Source organism: Zonotrichia leucophrys, chromosome 29, assembly GCF_028769735.1.
Source record: "Zonotrichia leucophrys gambelii isolate GWCS_2022_RI chromosome 29, RI_Zleu_2.0, whole genome shotgun sequence".
Classification (NCBI taxonomy): Eukaryota; Metazoa; Chordata; class Aves; order Passeriformes; family Passerellidae; genus Zonotrichia; species Zonotrichia leucophrys.
The window spans coordinates 3,260,848-3,284,607 of NC_088198.1; the positions used below are offsets into that span (position 1 = coordinate 3,260,848).

Below are 23,760 nucleotides of genomic sequence, written 5' to 3' on the forward strand. Positions count from 1 at the left end.
GGTTTTGGGGTCCGAGGACCCCATGGCTGACTGGGGAGGGGTCTCAGTCTGGCCTGGGGAGGGGTCTCACGCAGCCCCAGGGGGGTTTTGGGGTACAGGAATCTCATGGCCGATCCGAGAGGGTCTCAGGGCTGACTGGGGGGGGGTCTTAGGCAGTCCCGGGGGGGTTTTTGGGGTCCGAGGACCTCAGAGCCGCTCCAGGGGGGTCTCAGACTGGCCTGGGGAGGGGGTCTCAGCACCCCGGGGGGGTTTTGGGGTCGAGGACTCAGTGGCCGTCCAGGGGGTCTCAGACTGGCCTGGGGAGGGGTCTCAGCCACCCCCGGGGGGGTTTCGGGGTTCGGGGCCCCCCCGCAGCCTCCCCGCACGTTCCCAGCAGCGCCGATAATCAGCCTTTATGTAACGCCGTGGGTGGGAGCAGCGCCCACCTCGGCACCGCGGGGGGGGGGGGGAGGCAGTGAACCCCCACCCCCACCCCTGGGTGCGCCCCCACCCCGGGGTGCCCCCCCCGAGCCCGCCTCGAAAGGATTTTGGGGGTCCTCAAAGCGATTTTGGGGTTTCTCGAGCTGATTTCGGGGGTCCCCAACTCATTTTGGGGTCTTCAGATAATCTCGGGGGGCCTCAAAGTGATTTTGGGGGGCCTCAGAGTGATTTTAGGGGTCTTCAAAGTGATTTTGGGCTTCTCGAACTCATTTTAGGGGTCTCCGACTCATTTTAGGGGTCTCCGACTCATTTCAGGGGTCTCCAACACATTTGGGGCTTCTCAAACAGATTTGGGGATCCTCGAATTGATTTCAGGGGTCTCAAATTCATTTTGGGGTCTTCAAATAAACTCGGGGGTCCTCAAAGTGATTCTGGGGGGCCTCAAATTCATTTTGGGGTTCTCAACTTGATTTGGGGATCCTCAAATCGATTTTAGGAGTCCTAAATCCATTTTTGAGGTCCGAAACTCATTTTGGGGTTCTCAAACTGATCTGGGGATCCTCAAATCGATTTCAGGCGTCCCAAACTCATTTTGGGGTTCCCAACTTGGGAATCCTTGAACTGATTTGGGGATCCTTGAACTGATTCTCGGGGTCCCAAATTCATTTTTGAGGTCCGAAACTCATTTTGGGGTTCTCAACTTGATTTGGGGATCCTCACACTGATTTCAGGGATCCTGAGCCGATTTTAGGGGTCCCAAACTCATTTTGGGGGTCTCCAATTCATTTTGGGGCCCCTCAAACCAATTTTAGAGCCCCCCCAAATCTCTTTGTGCTCCTCGAGCTGCCCCTTTTGGGTTCCCCCGCTCATTTTGGGGCTCCCCGGCCGCGTTTCGGGGTTTGATGAAAACCCCAAATTTTCACTTTTGTTCCGTGGAACTTTGGGGGGGGGGGAGGGGCAGAGTTTTGGGGTGGGGGCGGCCCCGGGGGGGCCCCGTGGGCGGGGCCGGGTGGGCGCGCGCGAGACAAAAGCGGGAAAAGGGCGGGGGGGGGTCGGGAACGCTCCGGGGCTCGTGATTGACGAGCCCGAAATAAACGGGAATAAATGGGAATAAATGGAATTAAAGGGAATTAAAGGGAATTAAAGCCGTGCCGGGAGCGGGGAGGGGGCGGCCGAGCCCCTGGGGAGCGCGGGGGGGGCACAGGGGGGGTCGCTCCGGGGTCGTTCTGCACCTCCCGCTGCTCGGGGGGATTCAATTTTCATTTTTGGGGTTTTTTCCTTTTATTTTGGGGGTTTTTTCCCCTTTTTTGGTTTTTTTTTTCCTTTTATTTTTGGGGTTTTTTCCTTTTGTTTTTTGGGTTTTTTTGGCGGGGGGTCGCTCCGGGGTCGTTCCGCACCTCCCTGCTCAAGGGAGGGTTCAATTTTCATTTTTGGGTTTTTTCCTTTTATTTTGGGGTTTTTTCCCCTTTTTTGTTTTTTTTTCCTTTTATTTTTGGGGTTTTTTCCTTTTGTTTTTTGGGTTTTTTTGGCGGGGGGGTCGCTCCGGGGTCGTTCCGCACCTCCCTGCTCAAGGGAGGGTTCAATTTTCATTTTTTGGGTTTTTTCCTTTTATTTTGGGGTTTTTTTTCCCTTTTTTGGGCTTTTTTCCCTTTTATTTTTGGGGTTTTTCCCGTTTGTTTTTGGGTTTTTTGGGGGGGTTCACTCCGGGTCGTTCCGCACCTCCCTGCTCAAGGGAGGGTTGATTTGGAATTTTTGGGGTTTTTTCCCTTTATTTTGGGGGGTTTTTTTCCTTTTTTGGGGTTTTTTCCTTTTATTTTTGGGGTTTTTTCCGTTTGTTTTTTGGGGTTTTTTGGCGGGGGGGTCGCTCCGGGGTCGTTCCGCACCTCCCTGCTCAAGGGAGGGTTCAATTTTCATTTTTGGGGTTTTTTCCTTTTATTTTGGGGTTTTTTTCCCTTTTTTGGTTTTTTTTCCCTTTATTTTGGGGTTTTTTCCTTTTGTTTTTTGGGGTTTTTTGGCGGGGGGGTCACTCCGGGGTCTTTCCGCACCTCCCTGCTCAAGGGAGGGATCAATTTTCATTTTTGGGGTTTTTTCCTTTTATTTTGGGGGTTTTTTCCCCTTTTTTGGGTTTTTTTTCCTTTTATTTTGGGGGTTTTTTCCGTTTGTTTTTTGGGGTTTTTTGGCGGGGGGGTCGCTCCAGGGTCGTTCCGCACCTCCCGCTTCTCAGGGGGGGCTGATTTTCATTTTTTGGGCTTTTTGGGGTTTTTTGGGGTTTTTCTTTTTTTGGGGGGGAGGGTTCCTTTTATTTTTGGGTTTTTTTCCCTTTTGTTTTTGGGGTTTTTTGGCGGGGGGTGGTTCCGCACCTCCTGCTGCTCTGGGGGGGCTGATTTTCATTTTTTGGGGTTTCTTCCTTTTTTTGGTGGGGGGTTTTGGCGGGGGGGGTCACTCCGGGGTCGTTCCGCTCCTCCCGCTGCTCAGGGTGGATTGATTTTCATTTTGGGGCTTTTTTCCTTTTGTTTTGGGTTTTTTTTTTCCTTTTGTTTTAGGGTTTTTCTGGCGAGGGGGTCGTTCCCCCCACTCCCTGCTAATGGGGGGTTTGATTTTCATTTTCGGGGTTTTTTGGTTTTATTTTTGGGGGTTTTCTTTGGTTTTAAGGCGATTTTTGCCGGGCGCTTTTTGGGCCGGGTTTTTGGGGAGGGGTCTCGGCCCCGGGGGGGGCTCGGCGGGCGCTGCCGCCGCTGCCGGTGACTCATCCCGGAGCCGCCGCCGTGCGCGGAATGGCAACGGGAGGGGAACCGAGCCGGGCACGGGAGGGAGACCGAAAATACCCGGGGGGGAAAATAAAATAAAATTTAAATTAAAATTTAAAAAAAAAATTTTAAAAAATTAAAAATTAAATAAAATAAAAAATAAAAAATAAAAAATAAAAAAAAATAAAAAATAAAAAATTAAAAATTAAAATATAAAGTATAAAGTATAAAATATAAACTATAAAATATAAAATATAAAATATAAAATATAAAATATAAAATATAAAATATAAAATATAAAATAAATAATATATAAATAAATAAATATATAAATAAAAATAAAATAAAATAAAATAAAAAAAAAAAAAATAAAATAAAATAAAAAAAAATAAAATAAAATAAAATAAAATAAAATAAAATCAAGAATAAAGTAAAATCAAAAATAAAATAAAATAAAATAAAATAAAATAAAATAAAATAAAATAAAATAAAATAAAACCCGGGGGGGTGCGGAGGGAGAGAGGGAACGGGGCTGCGGGAGGGAAACTGAGGCACGGCCCCGGCGGGAGGGAGCGGGAGCGGAACGGGGGGAAAAACCCGGTGGGAATCGGGGGGGGCGACGCGTTCTGAACCCCCCCTGACACCCCCGGACACCCCCGGACACCCCAGGACGGCCCCGGACACCCCCAGAGCCCCCCGAGGATCCCGGAACGTCCCCGGAGGGTCCCAAGGGGAGCAGCCCCTGCGGACCCCAATAATGGCCGAGAGGTGAATTTGGGGTGAAAAGAGGATTTTAGTGACAGCGGCGGCAGCGAGGGGACAGCGAGGGACAATTGGGGACAGTTGGGGACAGCTGGGGACACGGTGGGGGCAGCCAGTGGTGAGAAGGGAGGGTTGGGGGTCGCGGTGGTCACAGAGGGACGGGGGGACAGGGATGGAGATTTGGGGTCGAGGGTCCTGGGGGACAGGAATGGAGATTTGGGGGTCCTGGGGGGGAGAGGGAGGGGATTTGGGGTGACAGGGATGGAGATTTGGGGTCGGGGGTCCTGGGGGGACAGGAATGGAGATTTGAGGGTCCTGGGGGGGAGAGGGAGGGGATTTGGGGGGACAGGGAGGGGGATTTGGGGTCGGGGGTCCAGCTGGGGTGAGGTGGGGAATTTGGGGAGGAGATTTGGGGGTCCTGGGGGGAACAGAGTTTGGGATTTGGGGGTCCTGGGGTGACAGGGATGGGGATTTGGGGTCGGGGGTCCTGGGGGTGAGGTGGGGAATTTGGGGAGGGGAAAGGGGATCGGGAGGGGGTCTCGGGGGTGGAACGGGGGGGGGGGATCTCAGTGAGGTTCGGGCAGGCTCTGGGGGGTCCCGGTCAATGCGGGGGGGTCCGGCCGGGGGTCCCGGGGGTCTCGGGGGTCCCGGTCAGTGCTGGGGGGCGCGGCCGGGGGGCTCCCGGCACACCTGGCGGAAGGCGTTGCGCAGCAGCACGTACGGGAAGCAGCTCTCCAGCATGTCCAGCGTCAGGAAGGACGACTCGGCCACGATCTTTGGGGTGGGGGGCACCCATAAACACCCATCAGCACCCATCGGCACCCATCGGCACCCATAAACACCCATAAACACCCATCATGACTCATCAGCGCCCCCCCACTCCTGCCGACCCCCCTGTGGCTCCCCCGGCCCGGCTCAGGGTGAAATATTTGAAATATTTGCAATATTTGCATTGAAATCGCTCCGGGCGCCAGGTGTTCCAGATGTTCCAGGTGTCCTCATGTCCCCCACCGTGTCCCCTCCATGTGCCCCCCAGGTGCCTCCCATGTCCCCCCCATGTCCCCCCCATGTCCCCCCCAGGTGTCCCCAGGTGCCTCCCATGTCCCCCCCAGGTCCCCCCAGATGTCCCCTCTACGTGTCCACAGGTTCCCCCCATGTCCCCCCCAAGTGTCCCAGGTGTCCTCCCCAGGTGTCTCCCGTATCCCAGTTGTTGCCCCAGGTGTCGCAGATGTCTCCACCAGGTGTCCCCATCAGGTGTCCCCAGGTGTCCCAGGTGTCCCATGTCCCCAGGTGTCCCCCCCAGGTGTCCCCCCCAGGTGTCCCCAGGTGTCCCAGGTGTCCCCCCCAGGTGTCCCCATGTCCCCACCAGGTGCAGCAGCAGCACGATCGAGTCCTGGTTCCGCAGCCGCGCCTTGTCCGGCTCCTGGGCCAGCTGCAGGAGGCTGCTGGAGGCCAGCTGGGGACACAGGGGACAATGGGGGGACAGTGACAGGGACAGGGGGACAGGGACAGTTGGGGACAGCCACAGGGACAGTTGAGCACAGCAGGGACAGCGGGGACAGGGTCAGTCAAGGACAGCAGGGACAGAACCAGCCCAGAGGGGACAGTGCCAGCCCCAAGAGTGGACAGTGCCAGCCCCAGGGAGGGGACAGGGACAGTGCCAGCCTGGAGGGGACAGTGCCAGCCCCAAGAGTGGACAGTGCCAGTCCAGTGGGGAACAGGACAGTGCCAGCCCCAAGAGCGGACAGTGCCAGTCCCAGGGGGGACAGTGCCAGCCTGGAGGGGACAGGGCCAGGGACAGGGAGAGGACAGGGACAGCCCCAAGAGTGGACAGTGCCAGCCTGGAGGGGACAGGGACAGCCCCAAGAGTGGACAGGGACAGCCCCAGGGAGGGGACAGTGCCACCCCAGAGGGGACAGTGCCAGCCTGGAGGGGACAGGGTCAGGGACAGGGCCAGCCCAGAAGGGACAGAACCAGCCCGGAGGGGACAATGCCAGCCCGGGGAGGGGACAGGGACAGTTCTGTGCCAGGCTCACCAGCAGGAACTCCTTGAGGTGCGTCTCGATGTTCTTGCTGTGCACGGTGAAGAGCGCGGCCGAGAGCTGCACGATGGCCTTGGCCAGGCAGTGCACGTTGTTGTTGTGGCCTGGGGACATCGCGGGGACATCGGGGACGCCGGGGGGGACACGGGGTGGGAGTCAGTAAAGGGGGGGACAGGTGAAGATTGGGGATTCGGGAAGGCTGGGGACATGGGCAGGGGTTGGGGACACAGGAATGTTGGGGACACAGGAATGTTGGGGACACAGAAAGGTCTTGGGGACACTCAAGTGTTGGGGACACAGCAGGGTTGGGGACAGTCCAGAGTCTCCACAGTGCCACCTCCCTTGGTGACAGTCGTGGTGTTCCCCCAAAACTTCTGCTGTGACAATGGGACAGTGAGAACTGCAAGCATGGTGACATGGGGACACACAGGGACATGGGGACAGGGGACATGGGGACATGAGGACATGGGGACATGAGGACATGGGGACACAGGCACACAGGGGACACAGGGACAGGGGGACATGGGCACACACACAGAGACACTGGGGACATGGGGACATGAGGACAGGGACACAGGACAGGAGACACAGGGACATGGGGACATGAGGACACAGGACAAAAGGGACAAGGGGACATGGGACCAGGCACCGGGTGACAGGGACTCATGGGACATGGGGACACAAAAAGGACACAGGGACACATGGTACCCTGGGGACACGGCCCCTACCGAGCCCAGCTCGGTTGACAGGACGCCAGGGTCAGCGCCACCCCAGGGGATGGCAGGGACAGGCCACCCGGGAACACCAGGAGCAGTGCACCAGTAAGTCCCCCAGGGGGACAGGCCCCATGACCCAGAGGGGTACAGGCGGTGACAGTGCCACCCAGGAGGTGACAGTGCCACCCAGGAGGTGATAGTGCCACCTGGGCAGTGACAGCGCCACCCTGGCAGTGACAGTGCCACCCCACGGTGACAGCGCCACCCCACGGTGACAGTGCACCCAGGAGGTGACAGTGCCACCCCACGGTAACAGTGTCACCCCACGGTGTCCCCAGAGCCCCCCGCACCTGTCCTGTGCCCCGCCAGGGCCGTCACCAGCGCCGGGTCCACCTCGCACGGGACCCCCGCGGCCGAGGCCAGCTCGAAGATGCTCAGGGTGACCTGGGGACAGGGGGACAGGGTCGCGCAGTGTCACAGGTGTCACACGGTGTCACACGGTGTCACAGGGCCGGGTGGGCACCCCCCGTGTCCCTGTCCCCACCTGGATGTCGGTGTCCGGGGTCACCACGTCCGCCAGGCACTCGATGGGGCCCATCAGGAACGGGCAGTGCTGAGAGAACACCTGGGGGGGCGGGCAGGGGGTCAGGGGGTCGTGGGCCCCAAAATGGGGGGGTCACATGTCCCCAAATGGAGGGATTGGGTCCCCAAAATGGGGGGAGGTCATGTGTCCCCAAATGGGGGACCGGACCCAATGGGGGGAGTCATGTGTCCCCAAATGGGGTCAGGGGTCTGGGCCACAAATGGGGGGACTGGGACCCAAATGGGGGCGGGGGGGCACGTGTCCCCAAATGAGGGTTCTGGGTGCCAAAATAGGGGGACTGGGATCCCAAATGGGGGGGGGGGTCCTAGGTCCCCAAATGGGGGTCCTGGGCCCCAAAATGGGGAGGTCTTGGGCCTCCAAATGGGGGGACTGTGTCCCCAAATGGGGGTCAGGGGGGTCCTGGGCCCAAAATGGGGGGACTGGGTCCCCAAATGGGAGGGGGGGATCCTGTGTCCTCAAATGGGGGGATGGGGTCCCAAGATGGGGGCTTCTGGGTCCCCAAATGGGGGTCAGGGGTGTCCTGTGTCCCCAAATGGGTGTCCTGGAGGGTCCCAGGGTCTGGGGGTTCCCCGGGGGGGTTCCGGGGGGTCCCACCTCCCGCAGGCCCTGCTGGGCCATGGCGCGGAAGCTCAGGATCTCCCCGATGATGGTCATGCGCTTCAGGACGTTCTCGGCCGCTGTGGGGACACGCGGGGGACAGCGGGGTGACACGTGAGACACCCACCGTGTGCCACCCTCCATGTGACACTCCCGTGTGCCATTCTGTGTGCCACCCCACTGTGTCACCCCCTGTGCCACCCCGTGTGCCACTCACAGCTCAGGCGGGGCAGCAGCGCCGGCCTCTGCTCGGCCCGGCAGCAGCGCAGCTGCACCAGCGTGTCCATGTTCTCCACCACCAGCTTCTGCGGGGACATGGGGACAGTGGGGACACTGGGGACAGTGGGGACATTGGGGGACATTGGGGATACTGGGGACACTGGGGACACTGGGGACAGTGGGGACATTGGGGGACATTGGGGATACTAGGGACACTGGGGACGCTGGGGACATAGGGGGACATTGGGGATACTAGGGACCCTGGGGACATTGGGGGACCTGGCATCTCCCACCATCCCAAGGGGCAGGCAGGGACAGGGTTGGGGTGGCACTAGGATGTGTCCCCTGTCCCCTGTCCCCAGCCCCTGTCCCCTGTCCCCTGTCCCCAGCCCCTGTCCCCATACCTTCAGCTCTGTCACCTGGGACCTCACGTGCCACATCAGGTTCTCGCTCAGGAACCTCATCCCATAGGGCCCAATGAGCTCGGCCAGCGCCCGCATCTCTGTAGAGGGGGCAGGGGGTGACAGGTGGGGACAGGTGGGGACACTGCAGGGACAGGGGGTGACAGCCGCCCCCCCCAAACCCCCCCAGCCCACCTGAGACGTCGGAGAACTCGGCGGCGCTGAACAGGGGCTGCTCCTCGCGGGGCACCGTGGTGAAGGCCTGGAGGGCCGGGGACAGGAGCACGGCCCCGGTGCTGGCCTGGCGCAGCAGCGCCTCCAGGTACCTGTGGGGACACCGCTGTCACCTGCGGCACTGTCACCTGTCACCTATGGCACTGTCACCCATAGCAATGTCAGCCATGGCAAGGTCACCCACGGCAATTCCACCCATATCCGTGCTGCCACCACCCTGTCCCCCTGTCCCCCTGCCCTGTGGTGACCCTGTCCTCATGTCCATGCAGTGACCCTGCCACCCTGTCCCTGTCCCCTCCATGGTGGCACTGACCAGTTGGTGTAGATGGCGGTCACAGTGACCCTGTCCCCATGTCTCCGTTGGCACCTTTTACGACAGTCGTGCTTTACGGCCATCTTTATGACAGTCGCGCTTTACGGCAGTATTTACGACAGTCTGTCTTTACGGCACCTTTTACGCCAGTCGCGCTTTACGGCACCTTTTACAACAGTCGCGCTTTACGGCTGTCCCCATGTCCCCTCCATGGTGGCACTGACCAGTCGGTGTAGATGGCCGTCAGCGTGGGCTGCCTGTCGCACCCTGTCCCCATGTCCCCATGTCCCCTCCCTGGTGGCACTGACCAGTCGGTGTAGATGGCCGTCAGCGTGGGCTGCCCGCTGCCGTCGCGGGGGTGGCTCTGCTGCAGCAGCACCGCCCGCAGCAGCCGCGCCGTGTCCAGGGCCACCAGGTGTCCCAGGCGCTGCACCAGCCCCATGTAGGCGCCCAGCCCCGCCAGCACCTCCGAGGGCCGCGCCACCTCCTGCGAGGCCTGGCTGTACCCGGCCATGGCCACGATGGCCCTGCGGGGACACGGGGACAGTGAGGGACGCGCAGGGTGTCACCTCGGCCCTGCGTGTCCCCGGTGTGTGCTCAGCGTGTCCCCTCAGCCCTGCGTGTCCCCAGCGTGTCCCCAGCGTGTCCCCTCAGCCCTGCGTGTCCCCCGTGTGTCCCCTCGCCCATGTGTCCCAGCATGTCTCATCAACCACGCAAGTCCCTCGGGCCCTACATGTCCCCCAGTGTGTCCCTTGGTCCCACGGTTGCCCCCTTCAGCCTACATGTCCCCTCAGCCCTGCGTGTCCCCAGCATGTCCCCAGCGTGTCCTCTCAGCCCTGCGTGTCCCCCGTGTGTCCCCTCGGCCCCATGTGTCCCCAGCGTGTCTCATCAACCCCGCATGTCCCCTTGGCCCTACATGTTCCCAGTGTGTCCCCAGCTTGTCCCTGACGTGTCCCCTTGGCCCTACATGTCCCCACTGTGTCCCCTCGGTCCCACGTTGCCCCCTCAGCCTTACATGTCCCCTCAGCCCCACATGTCCCCAGCATGGCCCCAGCGTGTCCCATCAGCCCCCCATGTCCCCTTGGCCCTGTGTGTCCCCAGCATGTCCCCTCAGCCCTGCATGTCCCCTCGGCCCCACGTGTCCCCACTTGGTCAGGCGCGCCTCCAGGTGGCTGCTCAGGTACTCGGCCGGTGTCACCGTGTGCCCGAAGACGGTGAAGTTGGGGACGTGGTTGAGGCTCAGGGACAGCTCGGCCAGGGTCAGGTGCAGCTTGTCCATGCTGGAGGACAGTCATGGTGTGACCCCATGGGGACAATCCGTGTCCAATGGGGACAATCACACTGTGTCCCCATGCCACACCCAAGCTCTGGTAGCTTCAGGTGAGCTCCTGAAGACCCCAGAGGCCACCAAGACCTCAAAGGCCACCGAGCCCCAAAGGTCCTGGAGACCCCAAATGCCACCCAGACCACAAAGGCCACTGAGCACCCAGAAGTTCTGGAGACCCCAAAGGCCACCAAAACCCCAAGGGCCACCAAGACCCCAAAGGTCCTGGAGACCCCAAAGGTCCTGGAGCCCCCAAATGCCACCAAGACCTCAAAGGCCACCAAGAGCCCAAAGGTCCTGAAGCCCCCAAATCCATCCTGAGCCCCCAGAAGTTCTGGAGACTCCCAAGTCCCCAGAACCGTGACCCCATGGGGACAGTCCCTCCCCCAGGTGACACTCACTTGGTGGTCAGGGTCCGGTCCCGCCGGTGGCTCTCTGTCCCGGGTTTGTCCCTTTGGGGGTCCCCCTTGCGGGGCGGCTGCTTCGGGGTTTTCTTGACGCGGGCTCTGCTGATGGTGGCTGCACAGTGCTTGGGGAGGAGCTGCGGGGCGGGGACAGGGGCGTGGGGACATGGGGACATGGGGACAGGGACATGGGGACACCCCAAATGAGGCCACCATGGTCACAGGCCACCATCCCCCAGGGCTGGGTCAGGGGATGCCCCACCAGGTTTGGCCCCCATGGAGGAACTTCCCCCATTCCGAGGGTTTGGTGGGGACAGGGGGACAAGGGGACAGAGAGGCCATGGAGACCCCGATGGCCACAGAGACCCCAGAGGCCACAGAGACCCTCAAGCTGATGGAGACCTCATGGTGGTGGGGACCCCACCATGTCCCACCAAAGGCAGAGGGATCCTGAAGGTGTGAGGACCCCAAAGGCCACTGAACCCCCAAAGATGCTGGAGCCCCCAAAGGTCCTGGAGCCCCCAAAGGCCACCAAGACCCCAGAGATTCTGGAGACCTCAAAGGCCACCAAGACCCCAAAGATCCTGAAACCCCCAAAAGTCCTCCAGCCCCCAAAGGTCCTGGAGCCCCCAAAGGCCACCAAGACCCCAAAGGTCTTGAAGGTCCCAAGGTTCACCAATCCCTCTAAAAGTCCCAGACCCCCCGGACTCCCCCAAGCCCCCCAAAGGTCCCAGACCCCCCCAGACCCCCAGACCTGCTGGCTCAGGTTGTGCTGCTCGGCGCAGGCATCCAGGACGCAGCCGCTGCCCACCCGCGCCAGCTCCTCCAGGAACTTGTGGCACAGCCCCAGCGCCGCCGCCTCCAGCTGGGGGTACTGGGGGGACACAGCACCCCTCAGAGCCAGGGACAGGGCTGGGGGACCCCCCAAACCCCCCCCCCCAGGGTGTCACCCACCTCCTCGGGGCACATGGGGTGCTGGCAGCGCGAGAAGTGGGCGCAGAGCAGGGGGAAGGCGATGGCGAAACGCAGCATGGACGGCTCGTCCAGCGTCTGCGCGAACATCCGCTCCAGGGGACGGGGGTAGAAACTGGGGACAGGGACACAGACGGGGACAGGGACAGGGTCAGGGGACACCGAGAATATCCGCTCCAGGGGACGGGGATAGAAACTGGGGACAGGGACACAGATGGGGACAGGGACAGGGTCAGGGGACACCGAGAATATCCGCTCCAGGGGAGGGGGTAGAAACTGGGGACAGGAACAAGGGACCAGGACGGGGTCAGGGGACACGAGAAATCTGCTCTAGGGGACGGGGGTAGAAACTGGGGACAGGGACACAGACGGGGACAGGGACAGGGTCAGGGGACACCGAGAATATCCGCTCCAGGGGACGGGGGTAGAAACTGGGGACAGGGACACAGACGGGGACAGGGACAGGGTCAGGGGACACCGAGAATATCCGCTCCAGGGGACGGGGGTAGAAACTGGGGACAGGGACACAGATGGGGACAGGGACAGGGCCAGCAGGGTCAGGGGACACTGAGAACATCTGCTCCAGGGGATGGGGGTAGAAACTGGGGACAGGAGGGGACAGGGACACAGATGGGGTCAGGGGACACAGAACATCTGCTCTAGGGGACGCGAATGGAAACTGCCAGAGGGGACAGGGACAGGAGGGGACAGGGACAAGGACAGGGATGGGGACAGGGACTGGGACACTGAGAACATCTGCTCCAGGGGATGGGTGTGGAAACTGCCAGAGGGGACAGGGACAGGGACGGGGACAGGGGGGTCAGGAGACACCGCCAACATCTGCGCCGGGGGCCATGGGTGGAAACTGCAGGAGGGGACAGGGACAGGGACAGGGACAGGGACAGGGACAGGGGCTCACCAGAGGTGGGACAGGTCCGAGGTCTCGTCCAGCAGCTCCTCGGGCCGGTCCAGCAGGAGCGTGTGGAACACCACCAGGCTCATGGCACGGCCAACGTCACTGTTGGAGCTCAGCGGCAGCGAGGCCTTGGCCACACTGGTGTAGGCCTGGGACAGACAGGGGGACAGCCAGGGGGACATGGGGACAGCCATGGGGACAGGGTCAGGGTCAGGAGGACAAAAATGGGGACGGGGAAAGGGACAGGAGTGACAGGATCAAGCTCAGGGGACATGGGGACAGCAGGGACATGGGGACAATGGTGGGGACAGGGACAGGGTCAAGGGACAGGGGGACAAGTGTGGGAATAGCAGGGATGGGGGAGGAATGGGATTGGCACAGGGATGGGGACAAGGGTGGAGACTGGGACAGGGACAGGGACATGGGGACATGGGGACATGGGGACAGGGACAGGGACATGGGGGACAGGGACAAGGGGACAGGGACAAGGGGACAGGGACAGTGCCATCACCTGGAGCCGGAACCAGTCCAGGCGCAGCGCGGTGAAGTCAAACTGCTCCTGCTCATCCACTGCGGGGACAGAGGGGACACGGGGACAGGGCTGGGGGTGGCAGTGCCACCACAGGGGACCGGGGCCTGGGATTGTCCCAGAGCTCCAGGGACAAGGGAGACACGGAGCTGGGGTGGCACCGGCGACACGGTGAGGAGACAATGCGGGCTGGGAGGGGACAATTCGGGCCGGGAGGGGACAATCCGAGCTGGGAGGGGACAATTCGGGCCGGGATGTGACAAACCCGCACCTTCCTTGGCCGCCAGAGCCGAGAGGGAGCTGACGAAGGACGAGAGGATCACGGACTCCTCCTCGGGGCACACCGAGAGGTTCTGCGGGCACAGGGTGGGCTCAGGGGGGCTCAGGGGGGTTCAGGGGGGCTCAGGGGACCCCCAGGGGGCTCAGGGGACAGCGCCGCCCCCCCGGGGGTACCTGGATGACGTCGCTGAGCACGAGGGCGTCGAAGCGGGCCAGGTAGTGCCGGTGGTAGCGGCGCAGGAGCCGCAGGTGCCGCCGCACCAGCGCCCGCAGCTGCTCCAGCGCGAACAGCAGCTCCGCCAGGCGGCTGCGCCGGGGGGGCGCTCAGAGGAGACACCCCCGAAACCCCCCCGAGTCACCCCGAAACTCCCGAACCCCCTCAGTGCCCCCCGAACCCACCCAAAACTCCTGAACCCCCTAAATCACCCCAAAGTTTCTGAAGCGCCTAGTGCCGTGAGCGCGAGTCACCCGAAAGTCCGCCACCAGCCCCCCAGTGCCCACCGAACAGCCCCCCACGTGCTCCCCGAGCCAGAAAAACCCCGAACCCCCCCAGTCCTACCCCGAGTCCGAACCCCCCAGTGCCCCCCGAACCCGCCCAGTGCCCCCCGAACCGCCCAAAACTCCGAACCCCCTCAGTGCCCCCCAAACCCGCCCAGTGCCCGCCAAACCCGCCCAAATCTCCTGAACCCCCCTAAATCACCCCAAAGTTTCTGAACCCCCCCCCAGTGCCCTCCTCGAGTCACCCCGAAACTCCTGAACCCCCCCCAGTGCCCCCCAAACGCCCCCAAAATCACTGAACACCCCTGAACCCACCCAAATCTCCTGAAGCCCCCAAATCAACCCAAAACTTCTGAAAATACCCGAAACTCCCGAACCCACCCAAAAACTCTGAAAGTCCTCAGAACCCCACAAGGACCCCCCAAAAATCCCACCAGTGTCCCCCGAACCCCCAAAATCACTGAACCCCCCAGTGCCCTCCGAACCCCCTAAATCTCCTGAACCCCCCAAAACTCTCCAACCCCCCAAAACATTCTGAGACTCCCAGAAAGACCCCCCCAAAAATCCACCCAGTGCCCCCCAAACGCCCCCAAAATCACTGAACCCCCCCAGTGCCCCCCGAACCCACCCAAATCTCCCGAACCCCCCCAGATCACCCCAAAACTTCTGAAAAACCCCGAAACTCCCGAACCCACCCAAAAACTCTGAACGTCCTCAGAACCCCACAAGGACACCCCCAAAAATCCACCCAGTGTCTCCCCGAACACCCCCAAAAATTCCTGAACCCCTCCAGTGTCCCCCGAACACCCCAAAATCACTGAACCCCCCCAAACCCGGGGGGTCCCCGCGATTGTCCCCTCTTGTCCCCTCCCTGTCCCCACCTGTCGCTGAAGTCCTCGGGGTTCTTGCTCTTGGTCACGTGCTCGGCATGTCGCGACAGCCAGCTCACCTCGTCGCGACACAGCGACAGCGCCACGAACACCAGCAGGGCCTGAGGGGGGCGACAAGGAGGTCGGGACCCCCCCAAAATCTCCCAAATGCCTCCCAAAACCTCCCAGAATCCTCCTCCAAATCTCCCGAAATTCCTCCCAAAATCTTCCCGAATCACCCCAAAATCTCTCAAAATCCCACCCAAAATCTCACAAAAGCCCTCCAAAATCCTCTCTAAACCTCAAAAATCTCCCCAAATCCCCGCCAAATTTCCCAAATCCTCCCTCAAAAATCTCCCAACCCCCCCAGTATTCTCTCAAACCTCCCCAAAATCCCCCCAAAATCTCCCAAATCCCCCTAAGCCCCCCAAATATCTCCCAAAATCCCCCCAAATATCCCGAATTTTCCCACAAATGCCCCCAAAATCTCCCTGATTCCCCTCTAAATCTCTCAAAGGCCCCAAAAATTTCCCAAGAGTTTCCAAAGTCTCTCACATGCCCCTCAAAATCCCCCCTAAATATCTCAAAATCCCCCCTAAGGCCCGCAAATATCTCCCAAAATCCCTCAAAAATTTCCTCAACCCCCCCCCCCACAAAATCTCCCCTAAACCTTCCAAAAGCTCCCCAAACGCCCCCAAAATTTCCTCAAATTCCCCCAAATCCCCCCAAATCCGCACCTTGGGTCCGAGCAGGCCGGGCTGATCCTCCAGCAGCGCCGCCAGCTCCCGCACGGCCCCGCGCAGGAACGAGCGGCGGCCCCGGTGCAGCGCCGGGCTGGGGGGCACAGGGGGGGTTTGGGGGGGTTTGGGGGTCCCTGGGGGTCTCTGGGGTCGGGGGGACCCGGAGGGGACAGAAGGGGACACGAGGAGGGGACAGGACCCGGAGCAGGAATCAGGGGTGGTCCCATGGGGATGGGGAAGGGTTGAGGGGATTTGGGGGGTCAGGATGGGGACAAGGGGGGGGGTCAAGGCCGGGGTCACCCCCCCGGAACCCCCCCAGACACCCCCAAGGGACAGCAAAGGGCAAAGGGGGCGCTGTGGGTGAAACAGGGGAGAGACCCCCCAGGAACCCCCCGGGTTTGGGGTGCTCTGGGATCTCCCATGGCCCCAAACCCCCCGGGACCCCCAAACCCCCCGGTACCCCCCAAACCCCCCCCAGACCCCCCGGGTTTGGGGTGCTCTGGGATCTCCCATGGCCCCAAACCCCCCGGGACCCCCAAACCCCTGAGACCTCCCAAATCCCCCAGGACCCCCCGGGTTTGGGGTGCTCTGGGATCTCCCATGGCCCCGAACCCCCTGGGACCCCCCAAACTCCCCAGGAACCCCCCGGGTTTGGGGTGCTCTGGGATCTCCCATGGCCCCAAACCCCCCGGGACCCCCAAATCCCCCAGGAACCCCCCGGGTTTGGGGTGCTCTGGGATCTCCCATGGCCCCAAAGGCCCCGGGACCCCCAAACCCCCTGAGACCCCCCAAATCCCCCAGGAACCCCCTGGGTTTGGGGTGCTCTGGGATCTCCCATGGCCCCGAACCCCCTGGGACCCCCCAAATCCCCCCCAAACCCCCCAGGACCCCCCCAAACCCCGCACCTGTGTGCCACCGCGTGCTCCCGGCACTCCTTGACATCGGCCACGCGCTTCCCGTACCTGGCGAGGGGCACCTGGAGCTGGCACCGCCCTGTGCCACCCCCGGGCACCCCCGGACACCACCCACCCCCCCTGGTACCCTCCTGGCACCCCCAAATCCCCCTGAACACCCCCAGCCCCACCCTGGCACCCTCAGAGTCGCCAGTGAAGCCCCCAGGCCCTGGCACCGGCTGTGCCACCCCCTGCCCGGGCAGTGACACCCCCCGGTGTCCCAAATCCCCCCCTGGCAATGCCACCATCGGTGTCCCTGTCCCCATCCCTCCCTGGCAGTGCCACCCCCCATTGTCCCCCATCCTTTCCACCCCCTGGTAGTGCCACCTGCAGCGTCTCCATGCTCTCTCCCCCACTGGCAGTGCCACCCACAGTGTCCCCATCTCCCCAGCAGTGCCACCTGCAGTGTCCCCATGCTCTCTTCCCCATGGCAGTGCCACCCACAGTGTCCCCATCCCTCCCTGGCAGTGCCACCTCCAGTGTCCCCTTCCACCCCGGCAATGCCATCCTCTGGTGTCCCCATCCCTCCCTGGCAGTGCCACCCTCACCCCTGGCAGTGCCATCCTTGTCAGTGCCTCCCGCAGTGTCCCCATCCCTCCCTGGCAGTCCCTCCCTGGCAGTGCCACCCCCTGGCAATGCCACCCCCCTGGCAGTGCCACCTGCAGTGTCCCCATGCTCTCTCCCTCCTGGCAGTGCCACCCCTGGTGTCCCCCACCCCAGCAGTGCCACCCCTGGCAGTGCCACCCCCTGTGTTCCCATCCCTCCCTGGCAGTGCCACCCCTGGCAGTGCCACCCTTGTCAGTGCCTCCTGCGGTGTCCCCATCCCTCCCTGGCAGTCCCACCCTTGGCAGTGCCACCCCCCTGGCAGTGCCACCCCTGATGTCCCCCACCCCAGCAGTGCCATCCTTGTCAGTGCCTCCCACGGTGTCCCCATCCTTCCCTGGCAGTGCCACCCCCCTGGCAGTGCCACCCCTGGCAGTGCCACCCCTGGCAGTGCCACCCCCGTGCCCCCGTGCTCACCCCTTGAGCCCCCCCAGCAGCTCCTCGGTGACCTTGTGCACGGCCACGGCCTCGTCGCGCACCAGGGGCACAAAGAGGGACCCGCGCAGGGCCTGGCGCCACAGCTCCTGGCACGGGGGGGTGCCCAGGGCGCCCGGGCACGCCAGGAACCCCACTGGGGGGGACACGGGGTCAGGGACACAAAATGGGGACAGGGACCCAAATGGGGACAGGGACCCAAAACGGGGACAGGGACCCAAAATGGGGACAGGGACCCAAAATGGGGACAGGGACACCAAACGGGGACAGGGACCCCCAAATGGGGACAGGGACCCCCAAATGGGGACAGGGACCCAAAATAGGGACAGCCAGGGCGCCCGGGCACGCCAGGAACCCCACTGGGGGGGACACGGGGTCAGGGACACCGAAATGGGGACAGGGACCCCAAATGGGGACAGGGACCCCAAACGGGGACAGGGACACCGAAATGGGGACAGGGACCCCAAACGGGGACAGGGACCCCAAACGGGGACAGGGACCCCAGAATGGTGACAGCCAGGGCCCCCGGGCACACCAGGAACCCCACTAGAGGGGGGACAGGGTCAGGGACCCGAAATGGGGACAGGGACCCCAAAACGGGGACAGGGACACCAAAATAGGGACAGCCAGGGCCCCCAGGCACACCAGGAACCCCACTGGGGAGGGGACAGGGGATCAGGAACACCAAAATGGGGACAGAGACCCAAAAACGGGGACAGCCAGGGCACCTGGACACACCAGGAACCCCACTGGGGGGCACACGGGGTCAGGGACACCAGGGACCCCAAAATGGGGACAGCCCCAGGACAGGGACACCAGGAACCCCACTGGGGGGGACAGGGGGTCAGGGACACCAAAACGGGGACAGGGACACTAAAATGATCACCAGGCGTGGGGACACTGCCCAGGAACCCCAAAACAGGGACAACCCCACATCAGGGACACCAGAGACCCCAAAATGGGGACAGGTCCATGACAGGGACACCAGGGACCCCAAAATGGGGACAGCCCCACTTCAGGGAGCCCAAAATGGTCACCAAGACTTGGGGACTCTACCCAGGAAGGGTTGGGGACCCTGCCCAGAGGGTTTGGGGACACTGACAGGAGGGTTTGGGGACACTGACAGGAGGGTTTGGGGACACTGAGGCAGTGGCAGCACTCACGGATGATCCAGCGCTCCATCACCTCCAGGGACAGGTACTCACAGGCCATCTGGGGACAGCAGTGCCACCGCGTCACTGTGCCCTGAGCCCCCAGTGCCCCTGTCCCTGCGTCACCATAGCCCTGTCCCTGTGTCACTCACACTGTCACTGACGGCCGTGCTCAGCCTGTCCCCATGTCCCCACACCCCACAGAATTGTCCCCATGTCACTCACACTGTCACAGGTGACGGGGCTCAGCATGTCCCCATGTCCCCATGTCCCCACAGGTGTCACTCACACTGTCACTGACGGCCGTGCTCAGCCTGTCCCCATGTCCCCACACCCCACAGAACTGTCCCCATGTCACTCACACTGTCACAGGTGACCAGGCTCAGTCTGTCCCCATGTCCCCATAGCCATGTCCCTGTCCCCATGTCACTCACACTGTCACTGGTCACTGGGCTCAGCATGTGCCCATGTCCCCATGCCCCATGTCACTCACACCGTCACTGGTGACAGCGCTCAGCATGTCCCCATAGCCATGTCCCCACACCCCATAGCCATGTCCCTGTCCCCATGCCCCATGTCACTCGCACTGTCAGAGGTGACGGGGCTCAGCATGTCCCCATGTCCCCATACCCCACAGCACTGTCCCCATGTCACTCATGCTGTCACTGGTGACAGAGCTCAGCATGTCCCTGTCCCCATAGCCATGTCCCCAGGTGTGTCACTCACGCTGTCACATGTGACCGGGCTCAGCATATCCCCATGTCCCCATGTCACTCACACTGTCACTGGTGACAGACAGGGCTCAGCATGTCCCCTGCAGGTCCCAGCAGGCTCAGCATGTCCCCATACCCATGTCCCCATGTCCCCACAGGTGTCACTCACGCTGTCAGAGGTCACCGGGCTCAGCCTGTCCCCATGTCCCCATGTCCCCACAGGTGTCACTCACACTGTCAGAGGTCACCGGGCTCAGCCTGTCCCCATGTCCCCATGTCCCCATGTCACTCACACTGTCACTGGTGACCGGGCTCAGCATGTCCCCCGCGGGTCCCAGCAGGGACAGCAGCTGCTCCTGGCGCCACAGCTCCGCGTCCCGGCAGCGCCGCAGGAACGGGGCCCGCAGGGACAGCAGCGCGCTGCTCACGGCCTGGGGACAGCGGGGACACAATGGGGACACCAGCCGGGCACACCAGGGACACCAGCCGGGCACACCAGGGACAGCGGGGGCACAATGGGGACACCAGCCGGGCACACCAGGGACAGCGGGGGCACAATGGGGACACCAGCCGGGCACACCGGGGACACCAGCCAGGCACAATGGGGACAGCGGGGACACAATGGGGACACCAGCCAGGCACACCAGGGACACCAGCCGGGCACACCGGGGACAGCAGGGGCACAATGGGGACACCGCCCGGACATGAGGGGTGGCCCTGAAGGGGGTGGCCCTGCTGGGGACCCCCGACCCACCTTGGTGTGGGGCCCGAACTCCTCGGGCAGCTTCTTCAGGGGGTGCTCGTACTCCAGCACCATCTGTGCCAGCCGGGGGAAGCTGGGCTCGCTGCGGGGACACATTGGGGACAGCCCCAGGGCCGGTTCCGGTGTTATGGACACATTGGGGACACACTGGGGACAGTGCCAGGGCCGGTTCTGGTATTGGGGACATGTTGGGACCAGTCCTGGGGCCAGTTCTGGCACTGGGGACACGTTGGGGACACGTTGGGGACAGCTCTGGGGCCAGTTCCGGTGTTGGGGACACACCGGGGACATGCTGGGGACAACCCCAGGCCGGTTCTGGCACTGGGCACAAGTCTGGGACACGCTGGGGACCACCCCAGAGTCGACCCTGGTGTTGGGGACACATTGGGGACAGCCCTAGGGCCAGTCCCGGCATTGGGGACACAGTGGGGACAATCCTAGGAACGACCCCAAACCAGGCCACAGACGTGGGGACACACTGGGGACAACCCTGGGCTTGGGACACGGCCCTGGGGACAGCATGAGGTCAGTTGGGGTGGCCCTGGGGACAGCCTGGGGACAGCAGGGAGGGCACTGGGGACAGTGTTGGGACAGCCCCGGTGAGGACACAGCCCAGGGGACAGCAGGGGTGGGACAGCCAGGTGTCCCTGTGGACAGTCTGGGGACAGCCAGGTGTCCCTGGGAACAGTCTGGGGACAGCCAGGTGTCCCTGGGGACAGTGCGGGGACAGCAGGGTGGCCCTGGGGACAGCGGTGGCACCTGGCGCCGTGGCTCATCTCGTGCGCGCACTGGTAGAGCCCCAGCAGCAGGCGCCGCTCCTCGGCGCGCGCCAGCAGCAGCACCAGGGACACGTAGGTGACAACCAGGTCCAGGTAGCCCTTGGTGAGGTCGTAGTTGATGTGCTGCAGGGGAGGGGACAGCGTCAGGGCGCGGGGACAGCAGGGACAGAGCAGGGTGGCGCTCGGGGTGGCACTCACGATGTCGAAGAAGCACTGGCTGGCGTCGATGGTGTTGAGCAGCTCGTACACGTGGTCCTGGGGACAAGGGGACAGCGCCACGTGTCACCGCTGTGTCACCGGCCCTGAGGGACACCAGTGTCCCCTGTGTCCCTCGTGTCCCCTGTGTTCCTGGCTTTGAGGGACCCTCCTGTCCCCTGTGTCCCTCGTGTCCCCTGTGTCACCAGCCCTGAGGGACTCCCTCCACCCCCATGTCCCCTCTGTCCCCCTGGCTCTGAGGGACCCTTCTGTCCCCCATGTCCCCCTGTCCCCTGTGTCAACTTTGTCCCTCCCATCCCCTTTGTCCCCTGTGTCCCCCAGTGTTCCCTCTGTCCCCTCTGTCCCCCTGCCCCCTGTGTCCCCCATGTCCTCCCTGTGTCCCCTCTCCCCTGTGTCCCCCATGTCCCCCTATCCCTTGTGTCCCCTTTGTTCCCCTGTGTCCCCTCTGTCCCCCATGTAGCCCTGTGTCCCCCCATGTCCCCTTTGTCCCCCGTGTCCCCCTATCCCCTATGTCCACCATGTTCCTGTCCCCTGTGTCCCCTGATGTCCCCAGTGTCCCACATGTCCCCCATGTCCCCCTGTCCCTTGTGTCCCCTTTGTTCTCCCGCGTCCCCTCTGTCCCCCATGTCCCCCTGTGTCCTTGTGTCCACCATGCCCCCCATGTCCCCTTTGTCCCCATGTCCCCCTTGTCCCCTGTGTCCCTCATGTCCCTCCTGTCCCCCCATGTCCCTGATGTCCCCCGTGTCCCCTCCGGCTCACCCGGAACTCCAGCACGTCCAGGAAGGTTTGGTAGAACGGGGCCAGCGCCCGCACGATGTCCCCTCTGTCCCTGTGCACCGGGCCCAGGTGCTGCTGTGGGGACACCGGGAGGGGACAGCGGTGTGGGTGGCATGGGGGGACACGAGGGGACAGAGGGGTGGCAGTGACACATGGGGACAGCAGAGTGGGTGGCACACGGGGACAGAGGGGTGGCAGTGACACATGGGGACAGCAGAGGGGTGAGAAAAGGGGACACCCAGGGTGAGGTGACAGTGGGGACACACAGGGTGGGGGTGACACCAGGGGGACACCCAGGGATGGGTGACGGAGGGGACACGCAAGGGGGGGTGGCACATCCCACGGGGGGTGGGGACACAGCAGGTGGGGACACAGGGACAGCAGGGACACAGGGGTGGGGACATGGTGACAATGGGGACACAGGGACGGGGGGACACAGTGACAGTGGGGACACGGAGATGGGAACAAGGGGATGGGGACACAGGGGTGGGGACACAGGGACAGCAGGGACACAAGGGTGGGGACACAGTGACAATGGGGACATGGGGACAGGGGGGACACGGAGGTGGGAACAAGGGGATGGTGACACAGGGGTGGGGACACAGGGACAGCAGGGACAGTGACAGTGGGGACACGGGGACATGGGGACAGGGGTGGGGGACACGGGGGTGGGGATAGTGGGGACATGGGGACAATGGGAACTCAGGTGGGGACACGGGGGTGGGAACAAGGGGGTGGTGACAGCGGGGACACGGGGATGGGGACAGTGAGAACATGGGGATAGTGGGGACAGTGGGGACACAGAGGTGGGGACACGGTGACAATGGGGACACGGTGACAATGGGGACACGGTGACAATGGGGACAAGGGGACACGGGGACAGCGGCTCACGGTGCTGCTGCGCACGTCCAGGTGCGGGAATTTCTTCAGGATGAACTTGGCCGAGGCCTCCATGGCCTTGTCCCCGAGGAAGGCCGGCCGCGTGCGGGGGTCCGAGCACGTCTGGGGGACCCCCGAGGTCACCACCCCCCGAAATGACCCCAAAATCCCCTCCCTGGGCTGGAATCCCCCCCCCAAAAAAAACCCCAGAACTGAACTCCACCCCTCAGATCTCCCAAAAACCCTTCCCTGGGCTGGGACACCCCCAAAAAAACCCAAAACTGAGACCCCTCCCCATAATATCCCCCCTAAACCCCTCCCAGGCTGGGACCCCCCAAAACCCCACCCTACCCCAACCTTCCCTGGGTTGGAACCCCCGAAATTCCTCCTTAGGTCTGGGACCCTCCAAAACCCTCACAAAACTCAGGTCCCCCCCTCCTCAGAACCCCTCAAATTCCCTCTCAAGGCTGGGACCCCCCCAAACCCCCCTGCCCAAGCCCCTCCCTGCCCAAGACCCCCTGAAATCCCCCCAAAATCCCCTCCTGGGCTGTGCCCCCTCCCCAAATCCCCCAAATCCCCCCAATCCCCTCGGCTGCTCCCCACGGCCGGGGGGTTTTGGGGACCCCCAGGATCCCCCCCAGACCTTTTTGAGGTTGTAGACCCTGACGAGGACCCCCCGGCCGCGCTCGTTGAGCAGCGTCAGCTTCTCGGCCAGCTTGTCCCCGTACACCGAGGGCAGGGACATGGTGGCACCTCGGTGGCACCCCCAGAGTCCCCAGAAAGGCCCCAAACCCCAACTTCCCCTTCCTGGGCTGGGCCTGGCGGCGCTGGGGCCACCGGGGACACGTGACGGAGCTGCCACCGCCCCGTGACACCGCGGGGACACCGCGGATGGGGACAACGGC

General features: G+C 62.6%; 1 protein-coding gene across 1 annotated transcript; it reads right to left on the bottom strand.

Moving 5' to 3' along the window:
• Window positions 1-4,565: 4,565 nt before the first annotated feature.
• NCKAP1L (NCK associated protein 1 like) lies at window positions 4,566-23,613 on the bottom strand. Its single transcript, XM_064734667.1, has 30 exons — window positions 23,499-23,613; window positions 22,868-22,978; window positions 21,959-22,051; window positions 21,182-21,238; window positions 20,964-21,106; window positions 20,196-20,286; window positions 19,735-19,872; window positions 18,741-18,789; window positions 17,560-17,713; window positions 16,492-16,548; window positions 15,584-15,680; window positions 14,859-14,968; window positions 13,654-13,786; window positions 13,472-13,553; window positions 13,183-13,241; window positions 12,675-12,820; window positions 11,738-11,870; window positions 11,538-11,657; window positions 10,781-10,920; window positions 10,204-10,335; window positions 9,364-9,582; window positions 8,704-8,834; window positions 8,512-8,609; window positions 8,106-8,193; window positions 7,886-7,968; window positions 7,232-7,312; window positions 7,038-7,131; window positions 5,966-6,075; window positions 5,296-5,385; window positions 4,566-4,703 (listed from the first exon to the last, which is right to left on the bottom strand). Exons 1-30 carry the CDS (start codon window positions 23,598-23,600, stop codon window positions 4,581-4,583), a joined length of 3,264 nt encoding a protein of 1,087 aa, XP_064590737.1. The 5' UTR covers window positions 23,601-23,613; the 3' UTR covers window positions 4,566-4,580.
• Window positions 23,614-23,760: the final 147 nt, after the last annotated feature.